Source organism: Cnephaeus nilssonii (genome assembly GCF_951640355.1).
Source record: "Cnephaeus nilssonii genome assembly, chromosome: 10".
Taxonomy (NCBI): domain Eukaryota; kingdom Metazoa; phylum Chordata; class Mammalia; order Chiroptera; family Vespertilionidae; genus Cnephaeus; species Cnephaeus nilssonii.
The window spans coordinates 60,841,926-60,853,239 of NC_137081.1; the positions used below are offsets into that span (position 1 = coordinate 60,841,926).

Sequence of the window (11,314 nt, forward strand, 5' to 3'; positions counted from 1 at the left end):
ATAATGATAGCATTTAGCATTAATTGATTGCTTACTGCTTAAACATTATAAATTTAAATTTCTTACTTTTTATGACAGCCTTGTATAAGAGTAGGTACTATTTTTATGTCCACTTATATAGATAGGAAATTATCTGGGAGAGGGGAAATGACTTGCCTAAACTCCAACTATTGAATAGTGGAGCCAAAATTTGAATCTATGCAGTCTTAATTACAGGGTCTCTTCCATTAAACACTGTACAAGTATAAATGCTAAGTTACAGTAGCTTAAATATGTCTGTTTCTTAAAATAACAGTTGTCTAGCCCTAGCCAGTTTGGCTCAGTGGATAAAATATCGGCCTGTGGACTGAAGGGTCTCCGATTCGATTCCCAGTCAAGGGCACCTGCCTCGGTTGCAGGCTCGATCCCCGGGCCCTTATGGGAGGCAACCAGTTGATGTGATGTGTGTCTCATATGTTTCTCTCTCTTGTGTCTCTCCCCATCCCTTCCACTCTTCTTTCAAAATCAAAGGGTAATGATTAACAAAAAATAACATTTATCTGGTCTAGGGAAGAACACATCGCCATGCCCTAAGCCAGTGATTCTCAAAACTTAGTGTAGCCCTGGCTGGTTTGGCTCAGTGGATAGAGCATCAGCCTGCGGACTAAAAGGTCCCAGGTTCGATTCCGGCCAAGGGTACGTGCCTGGGTTGCGGGCTTGATCCCCAGTAGGGGGTGTGCAAGAGGCAGCCAATCAATGATTCTCTCTCCTCATTGATGTTTCTAACTCTCTTTCCCTCTCCCTTCCTCTCTAAAATCAATAAAATATATTTTTTAAAAAGGAGGTACAGCCTCTAAAAAAAAAAAAAACTTAGTGTACATCAGAATCATCTAGCAGGCTTTTTAAAAAGCTCGGGTCACCATGCCAAAGGTCTCTAACCATCTTAAATGTCACAGTTAATAACATTATTTCAGTTTTCATTCCATAAAAACTTACAATTTACTACTCTTGATGGATTTCTGTATCTTGTTAGTGGTTTCCCAGGGGATCACTTAGATGATTTTTATAAACACGGTTTGTTGAGCCTTAATATCAGAGTTTGATTTGGTAATTCTGGGTGGGTTCTGAGAATTTGCATTTCTAATAAGTTTCTAGGTGATAGTAAAGCATGGCCCATACTTTGAAATTGCCTTAACCTTGTCTGCACAATTTAGGGCTGATGTTCCCATGATCACATCTAAGTAGAAATGGTAGTCCTTTTGTTCTTGTGGGTTGTGTTTGCCTGTTTGTTTAATATATAATTTTCTGATTAGAGAAACAAATGTTAAGAGGACAAACAAAACTTCCCCATCCACTACAACAATTGAAAAGAACAGTTAAATGAAAAACAAAAAAGAGGAAATATTAAACTTTTTTATATCTTTAAAACATTAATGTCTGATATAATTAGAAATCACATTCATATCTGAAAACTTTTTTCCAAAAGTATGGCTTCTTATTTAAAAAAAATACTGGATCTTATTAGAAATGGAAACACAGGCTATCCCAGCCACTGTGGGTCTCTCGGTCTTTCTGGTGGTGGCCTTGGCCACTGTGGCAGGGTGTCTGCAAGCCTTCCTGGGTTTCCCAGATTAGATTTTACTTATAGGTGGTGGTAAAACAATGCAATATGACCTCTCCTTCACATCCCAGGCTCTAGAACTTCAATATCCACTTTATAGCAATGCCACTGATAATTAAACATACCAGAGGCCCAGTGCACGGGATTCATGCACTGGTGGGGGGCATTGCCTGCGGGGATTTTTGGTCAGCCAAGCGACGCTCCCACTCTGGGAGTGCACTGACCACCAGGGGGTAGCTCCTGCATTGAGCGTCTGCCCCCTAGTGGTCAGTGCATGTCATAGCGACTGGTTGACTGGTGGTTCTGGTCGTTCTGCTGTTCAGTCACTGGGCTTTTATTATATAGCATTGTAAAAAAAAAAAACTTTAGATAGCTACTCTAAAGCAAAATTACATTCAACAGCACTTCCGTGACCCCCACCCCGGTCCAAATCATGCTTTCCAGAGAATTAGCAGTCAGATAAGAAAACAAAATCTCAGTATTGGGTTCAGTCCTCCCTCAGGTCCATGGCACTGCTGAATCTGAACTCAGCTGCTCTGAATGAGAATCTGGGACACATTTTGTCTCTTTCTTTCCTCACTGTTCTCCTCTCCTTCCCTCCCCCACTCCCACATCCTGATAAAACTTACTAAGTTAAGAGGGCAGTTCCTTTTAAATCTAGTAATGTAGAAGTTCTCCTTAATATTCATTTGCTGAGAATTTAGTCACTTCACCGTAACTAGTTAAAAAGGAGGCTATAAAACCTAGATTTTAAATAATCAGCCATGTGTCCAGGAAGAAGGGGTAGACAGATTTTAAGAAAGTCAGTTATACTCTTCTGCAACCATTGATTGAGTTTTCATGGCTCTTATGGAGGTTTTGAAATAGTTTAAAATACAGAAACCTGTGTGATAAAATAATCCTGTATAATAAAAGCCTAATATGCAAATCGCCCAACTAGTGGAATGACTGGTTGCTGTGACGAGTACTGACCACCAGGGGGCAGACACTCAATATGGGAGCTGCCCGCAGGCCCTAGGCCAGTCAAGGCAGGTGCCAGCGGAGGGAGGGGGGGTGGGCGATCGCCCCGCCAGTCACCCCACAGATTGACCCTGATTGCCGGCTAGGCCTAGGGACCCTACCCGTGCATGAATTTCGTGCACTGGGCCTCTAATATAATAAAAATAAAGAAATATGGGTTACAGAAAATATAATAGGATATACACTGAGTGGCCAGATTATTATTATCTCTGAATGCATAATAATCTGACCACTCAGTGTATATCCTATATAATAAAAGGCTAATATGCAAATTGTCCCCTCTACCAGGAGTTCGACCAGCAGGCAGGCCGGCCAACTGCCCATGTCCCCTCCCCCTGGCCAGGTTGGCCGGACCCTACCCATGCATGAATTCATGCACCGGGCCTCTAATACACACACACACACTGAGTGGCCATATTATTATGCGTTCAGAGATCATAATAATCTGGCCACTCGGTGCACATAAGTAGTTATATTATGAACAGTATATATAAGAAGACAAAAATAAGGAAGGAGATAAGGGGGGAAATAGTCAGCTGGCTCTGAGGCAGTGAGTGCCTAGGTTGGGAACCTCCCCTCTTATAAGGGAAGAAGTACCAGGCTCAGCCATCTTTAACACACTTGCTTTCTGTAATGTAAAGACCAGGCTCCTGCCCACCATCCAAGACAGGGTTAGTAAATGAAAGGAGTAGAGACTTACAATTTTAACCTAATAGTTTTCAAACCTGAATTCAAATCAGAGTCATCGAGTAATCTTTAAGAAGTAAAATTATAAATATCTGGCTTTTAATCCTTTTTTTTTTTTAATTCTCAGGTGATTGTAATTTTCACTCAGGTTAGGGATTCACTATTGAAATGGATTCAATATCAAAATTCTATGACCATCAGATCTTAGCAATCTGGAAGTGAAACAGTAATACTAACAAAGCAGGTATGATGGAGTGAAGCAGATTCTAAGATTCTAGAGAGCATCCTTGAAGGTGGTTTTGAGCTATCTTAGGAATGCAAAAGAAGGGAGCAAGTGAGGAACTTAGTGATCACACAACAGGGTTGGGTTAAGATAAGGATTCCATTTATATTGTAGAAAGGATAGGAAAAAAGGATCGATATTAAGTTTGAGAAACAAATGTTGGAAATATAAGACTATAGACATGCTTATTCTCCTATGAAGAGAAGTGGAATTATAGCTCTCTGGTGTTATTCAGGACAGTGCTGTCCAATAAAAATTAGTATATTACATGTGATTTTAATTATTTTAGTAAGCTTTTATTTCACCCAATATTATAATTTTGACATTTTTTTTTTTTTAACTAAGTCTTCAAAGTCATTGTATATTATACACTCATTGCACAACTCAATTCAGCCACATTTCATGAACTTAGAAGCTACATTTTACCAGTGGCTACTTATATTGAGCACTACAGGTTTTGGAATTTTAGGAGCAGAATTTGGGGTCATCGTTCTTTAGGGATTTAAGGAAGCAGGAAATATGGAAATTGCTGAAGTCCTAATATGTTCCCTGAAAATCAGCAAGTAGTATTAAAAGGAGAAAGAAGAGAAATTGGGATAAGCATATAAAGATTTAGAATTAAGGTAGTAACATAGAAGGAAATAGGTTTTGAGTCCTAGTTCCCAAAAATATTCTATGTATTACTTTGGTAAAATTGTATGACCTCCTTAAGAAGTCCACATGTGCTAGGAAAATTAAAAAAATAAAAACACCCAGAATATATCAGTCACTATGTTTTAAAACCAGAAGTATCCTATATAATGAGAAGAATATGCTAATTATCCATTATGCCCTGAGGCGTAAGACCTGGGTAATGACTGGATAATGGATCTGCAGGAGGGTGGGGCAGGGAACTACAACCAGGCTTCCGAGACCTCCCTGAGGGATCAGGGCAGCAAGCTGTGAGGGGGGGAGGCGGGGAGGAGGTCAGGGGGAGCTACAGGAGGGCAGGAGTGACCTACTGGCGCACAGGTTCGTGCGCAGGGCTACTAGTTATTTTATAAGAAACATGCATACATATACTTTAGCATCATCATTTGAAATAAATAATATCTATTATATTAAGTTAACTTTTATCTTTATATATATTTTATTTATTTATTTATTTTTTTTAACTGGAAATGATGTTTCATCTTACAGGACAGTAAAGTGAAGCCTAGAAAGATAATGTAGCTTTTCAGAGATCCTTTTCTCAGAAGTACAAAATACTTTTGCTTAAAAGCAGCTGCTACTTTCATCATGGAGCCAAGTATTCTTGCACCTAAACATATTTGGGATAACATTGGTCAAAGAGTTTTAAGTATTGATGTGTTTTTAACGTGTGTTCATATTATATAATATTTTTTTAATGTCCTTAGAGATGATTTCAATATAATGGGGAGTTTTTTGTTGTTGTTAATGGTCTTAAAAATAACTTTCCCAGATATTTTTAGATGAATTGCATGAACACGGACAACTGCATTCTATGTCATCTTGGATGGAATTGTATCCAACAATTAGTTCTGACATTAGATTCACTAACATGCTTGGTCAGCCTGGTGAGATTCTTTTCTTTCCTAACTTGGTTTTGATAGTAGTTGGAATGGGCCAGAGCGGAAGGTGGGTTGTGTTGGGAAATGGGGGCGGGGAGGGGGGGGGGCGCGCACTTTATTTTGTTTTATAAAAAAAAATAATAATTGCAGCTCTTTGGTTAGAGCTAGCTTTTGACTTCTTTAGTTTTTTCATTAGGATCAACTGCACTTGACCTTTTCAAGTTTTATGTTGAGGATCTTAAAGCACGTTATCATGATGAGAAGAAGATAATAAAAGATATTCTAAAGGTAAGCAATATACTTATAGACTGTGGTATATTTTAAAATTTGATTCTCTGTTCCTTTTATACATTTTATTAACAAGATTTCTGTTTTTTAGGATAAAGGATTTGTAGTTGAAGTAAATACTACTTTTGAAGATTTTGTGGCAATAATCAGTTCAACTAAAAGATCAACCACATTAGATGCCGGAAATATTAAGTTGGCTTTTAATAGTGTAAGTTACGGTCTTTTATAAACGAGTTTAATAGTACCGTTTTTAATGTATTTAGGGAAAAGCACTTTGGTTGTAGGCTCCTAGAATAGAATATGAGTAGGATTTCATAAAGTAGTAGGTAGTCAGACTTTCAGGGTAAGGTAAAAGAAAATAATGTATTTAGGTGATGGACTGATGTTAAGTTTTCTTTGCTGAAATTACCGGTGTTATAAATTGGACCTTATAAATGATGGTAGAATACTTAAACCAAGAATAATGGGTTATTTCAATTGACAAAAATTATTTTACCATGGTAACTGATTAAATGATTTTCTAAAAGTTACTAGAAAAGGCAGAAGCCCGTGAACGTGAAAGAGAAAAAGAGGAGGCTCGAAAGATGAAACGGAAAGAATCTGCATTTAAGAGTATGTTGAAACAAGCTGCTCCCCCAATAGAATTGGATGCTGTCTGGGAAGATGTATGTATATTTGTAAATTTTTCCTAATGAACTGTTTCCTTTACAATTGAAGATAAAAATACTTTTTAGTTCCTTTCATTTTGTAGTCACAAAAATAAGCTGAAGTTATTTGTAGAATATATTACATATATTTGAGGCTAGGTTAAAAGGATAAAGTCAGCTGTGACTGCAGTTAGGAATATTTTTTAAAAATGGTATAGATTTTAGAGTAAAGGAAAAAAATTAATAGACTTGGAAGGGACTGGGCTGTCACAGTTTCCACTTCAATTGTTTCCTTTTAGTCATATTGGTATTTTCTTGGTATTAATATATTCATTGCATATGCAAATTTTTCAGATCCGGGAGAGATTTGTAAAAGAGCCAGCATTTGAGGACATAACTCTAGAGTCTGAAAGAAAACGAATATTTAAAGATTTTATGCATGTGCTTGAGGTAATTTTAATGTTTTCATAACTGGCTGAAATGCAAACTTTATAAAATTATAAATAAAAGTTAAGGAATTCAGAATGACAAGTATGTTTCTTAAATTATACCACTGTTATGCAAATGTAGCTTTTAAGTGAAACAAATAGCTTGCATGGGAATGTAAAGATTTGTTTGTGGAGACTTTCATATTTTTACAGTGTTTCACAAATTCAGCAGCCATATCAATTGACTAGTAAACCTAAAGAAAACTTAAAAGCTATTTTCTATCTGCTTTATAAGATTCAAGCATATATTTCAAATATCTATAATAATAAATGCATAATATGCTAATTAGACCGGGTGTCCTTCTGGACATCCTTCTGGATGACCCCCGGGGCTGCGAGGGCCGAGGTGGCAGCGGTGGAGTGGGGGTGGCGGGGGAGGCAAGCCCCTTGCACGAATTTCGTGCATCAGGCCTCTAGTTATACTATATTATTAGATGTCTTAAAAACTAAGGAAGGGGTTTTAAATATAGTGAAATAAGTTTTGTTAGAATAGGTATTGATAAAATTACTCTGTTAGCTGAATAAGGGTATTTCAGATAGGTACTTGTATGTAGTAAATATGCTAAATTGGCCAATAATTATTAAATAATAATATTTGATGCCTATATGAGCCATTGCTGTTCTAATTGTTAGACAAATACTAAATATATTAATTTACTCATCTATAACTTCATAGTGTAAGGATTAAACGAGGCAAAGAGAAATAAAGTGGCAGGGATTCCAACACAGGCTGTTTGACTTCAGAGTCAATACTTTTAACAAACATGCTATGCTGCCAGTTATAGGTGGACTGATACTTTACAACAAGCCAAAATCTGACACATATTCAATTGTCTTAACAAAGTAGTGTAACGGTTCTGAAAATTATACCTTTCTGGAGTGTACAGTTATCCCTACTAACCCATACACTGCGATTCCTACAAAATCTATCAATATTTTTTAACATTGTTGTGTTTAGATATCTACATGATAATTATAGTTTGAATTATAACTTAAATCGAATAGCTTTTAATTCTTTATAATGTACTGTCCAAAGTAAATGTAAACTTTTGAATATTTCTTTCTTTTACCCCTGTAGCATGAATGTCAACATCATCATTCAAAGAACAAAAAACATTCTAAAAAATCTAAAAAACACCACAGGAAACGTTCCCGCTCTCGATCGGTAATAAAGTTTATTAGATGGCATCATAAGTGTATTAAAACATTTGTTTAGCATCATTATGAATAAAATTATTTGTATTGTGTAGGGGTCAGATTCAGATGACGACGACAGCCATACAAAGAAAAAAAGACAGAGATCAGAATCTCGTTCTGCTTCAGAACATTCTTCTAGTGCAGAGTCTGGTAGGCATATCTTTTAACTTGATTAAAATCATTGACACTTGGATGTGGTCAAATTCTGACACCTTTTCCTTTACATGTTGCTTAGAGAGAAGTTACAAGAAGTCTAAAAAACATAAGAAGAAAAGCAAGAAGAGGAGACATAAATCTGTAAGCAAGCTTTTAATTTTTATATTAGGATTTTACCCTTAATTTCCTCAGTGGCAGTAGAGCCTTTTTCTGTCTAGTCCTGTGCAGACCAACACAGTTTAGGTGGGCACCTAAGTTCAAGAGTTTTAAAAAGTTGATCTTCATCTTCCATGAAGATCTTTCGGTGAGATTTGAAGAAAAATAGAACATACACACCAATGTTAAGATTCCCAGTCTGGGTTTTTTTAAGTATTCTTAGAGAAAGACGTGTGTGGTCTGTGTACGTATTACAGCTATTGTTGAGAACCATTTAATCTTAGGTAAACCTAGAAGGCTTTTTCAAAATATTAGGGCCTGGGTGTTACCATAAACCTGTTGAGAATGAGATTTTTTTCATGCTGCTCACTTAAATTTGTGCATCTCTAATGAAGAACTGCTTGTTTAGGCAAGCTATCAACCTAATATGTGATTGAGCTAATTGCAGCATCTTACATAACTACATAAGTAATGTTGTATTGGGTTTGTGTAAAATCTGCACTCATTTTCATAATATATAATCCAATCAGGTATGCCTTCATCCTTACCCTTAATCTTTGAGCTTAACAACTAAAATTTCACCACTCTGGGCACACACACTCTGTTATACATGAATTTTTACACAGGACTCTCCGGAGTCAGATGCTGAGCGGGAGAAGGATAAGAAAGAAAAAGACCGGGAAAGTGAAAAAGACAGAACTAGACAAAGATCAGAATCAAAACACAAATCACCTAAGAAAAAGACTGGAAAGGATTCTTCTGTAAGTACTTAGAATTATTTCATACCTGTATTTTCAAAATGCAGAAATGAAGACAACGGTTAAAACTATGAGGGTGTTTAAAGAAAACAATGAAAGTTCAGTTAACTTTCACACAAAAATAGTTTTCTAGTGTATGTGGTCATAAGTTTTACATTCCTTAAAAAAAAAAAAAATAGCTATGTAATGCTCTGTTAACTCACTGAGAAAGGAAGAGAACGCTCGGCAGTTGAGTGTTGTCCTATGCAACGAAAGGTTGCTGGTTTGAATCCTTATCTGGGCTCTGGATTCGATCCCCAGGGCACATTTAGAAGGCAGCTGATCTGTTTTTCTTTCTCAGCATATTCTTGGGTGAGGATTTAAAACAGGGGTCCTCAAACTTTTTAAACAGGGGGCCAGTTCACTGTCCCTCAGACTGTTGGAGGGCCAGACTATAGTTTAAAAAAAACTATGAACAAATTCCTATGCACACTGCACATATCTTATTTTGAAGTAAAAAAACAAAACGGCAAAAACACCCGCATGTGGCCTGCGGGGCGTAGTTTGAGGATGCCTGATTTAAAATAATAATAAAAAGAACTTAAGTAAAAAAAAAAAGGTGGGGAGGATATGATCTGCTTTGTGCATTCTCATTAAGAAGTGCCACTAGACATTTTGTACCTGATTTTTTAAGGAATATAAAATTTAAGAGACTCAAATTAAGGGTTCTCCCTCCAAATATTCAGTTGTCATTGTTTCTAAGTCTGATTTCAAAAGGTAGCATTCCTGTAACCTTTGGAAACAATTATTGAGAAAGAGGTGTGAGAGCAAATTGATAGGAGGGGACTGCAAGCCAAAATTAATATCAAATTACTCTTTATTTTCCCATAACACAAACCTCCTCATCCTTACCATTCCTCCCACAAATTCTAGGGGCTTAGCAAGGGTAATGCCTCAGATTTACCAGTGGAGAGTTTCAGTTTTGTAGACAAGCCCCTGGCTCTCCCTCTGGATATTCTGATTAATTTGCTATCTAGGGTGGAGGGGTTTTTTTGTTTTGCTTTTTAAAAGGCTGCACTGGTGAATCTGATGCCCATCCTTGGTGAAAAATGAATGTTTCCTCTAGACCTATTAGCAGCTTTTAACAGTTTATTCTTCCTTAACCTTTAGGTTAAACGAAATCGCTGATGGGAAAGAAAAAATGAACTATCCACTTTTCAAAGATTATTTCTCACAAATAATGCATTATTATCTTTTGAATATTTTCTTCAGCCTAAGTCTTGTGCTGCTCATGAATGTTTGCATTAAGCATACTTTTTTGTAACATAAAACATTCGTAGGGCAACTTAGAATGTGCAAAATTAGCAAGGAATATAGTGCCTAGGGAATGAATCCCTGATTTCCATTCATGGAAACAGGATGTCTCGTAATCAGTTGTGTAAGAAGAAGGAAAAGAAACATATGTACCATTGTCCCCAATTTATATATTAATACTAGAAGCCCGGTGCACGAAATTCGTGCACGGTGGGGGGTTGTCCCTCAGCCCAGCCTGTACCCTCTCCAATCTGGGACTCCTGGAGAGATGTCCGACTGCCCGTTTAGGCCCGATCCCGGTGGGCTGTCGGATCCCTAAAGGGGCAGTCGGACATCCCTCTCACAATCCAGGACTGCTGGCTCCCAACTGCTTGCCTGCCTGCCTTCCTGATTGCCCCTAACTGCTTCTGCCTGCCAGCCTGATCACCCCCTAACCACTCTGCTGCCAGCCTGGTTGATGCTTAACTGCTCCCCAGCCAGCCTTTTTGCCCCCAACTTCCCTCCTCTGCCAGCCTGGTCACCCCTAACTGCCCTCTCCTGCAGGGTTGATCACCTCCAACTGCCCTCCCTTGCAAGCCTGGTCCCTCTCAACTGCCCTCCCTTGCAGGCCTGGTCCCTCACAACTACCCTCCCTTGCAGGCCGGGTGCCTCCCAACTGCCCTCTCCTGCTGGCCATCTTGTGGTGGCCATCTTGTGTCCAAATGGGGGCAGGATCTTTGACCACATGGGGGCAGCTATATTGTGTGTTGCAGTGATGATCTTTTATTAGATAGGATAGAGGTCTGGTGCACGGGTGGGGGCCAGCTGGTTTTCCCTGAAGGGTGTCACAGATAAGGGTGGGGGTTCCCTTGGGGTGTGGGGCGGCCTGAGCGAGGGGCCTGTGGTAGTTTGCAGGCCGGCCACGCCCCCTGGCAACCCAAGGGGAGGCCCTGGTATCTGGAATTTATTTTCCTTCTACAATTGAAACTTTGTAGCCTGGAGCAGAGCCAAGCCTGCTGTTCCCTCTGGGGTGGCAGCCATTTCTGTGGCAGTTAATTCACCTTCTACAATTGAAACTTTGTAGCCTTAAGCGGGTGAGCCCGGCCAGGGTGTGTGGAAAGCTTTGCTTCCCCTGTTGCCGCTGGCAACCCTGGCCTGCTCTCTCAAGCTCCATTCTGCCGCCATTTGTTT

The 11,314-nt window shown here is 38.6% G+C and overlaps 1 protein-coding gene across 8 annotated transcripts in view; it reads left to right on the top strand.

The window, feature by feature from the left end:
* The window catches only part of PRPF40A (pre-mRNA processing factor 40 homolog A), a gene marked incomplete at its 5' end in the record, with an annotated part of 57,103 nt that overhangs the window by 39,017 nt on the left and 6,772 nt on the right, over positions 1-11,314 (top strand). For 4 of the 8 annotated variants that reach the window (XM_079782209.1, XM_079782211.1, XM_079782215.1 and 1 more), the window contains 9 exons: positions 5,053-5,167; positions 5,346-5,449; positions 5,541-5,657; positions 5,977-6,114; positions 6,451-6,546; positions 7,663-7,749; positions 7,835-7,931; positions 8,017-8,078; positions 8,720-8,854. In XM_079782209.1, the coding sequence (XP_079638335.1) occupies positions 5,053-5,167; positions 5,346-5,449; positions 5,541-5,657; positions 5,977-6,114; positions 6,451-6,546; positions 7,663-7,749; positions 7,835-7,931; positions 8,017-8,078; positions 8,720-8,854 (951 nt within the window). The remainder of the gene's footprint in view (positions 1-5,052; positions 5,168-5,345; positions 5,450-5,540; positions 5,658-5,976; positions 6,115-6,450; positions 6,547-7,662; positions 7,750-7,834; positions 7,932-8,016; positions 8,079-8,719; positions 8,855-11,314) is intronic. The other 4 variants (XM_079782210.1, XM_079782212.1, XM_079782216.1 and 1 more) reach the window with 1 other exon arrangement.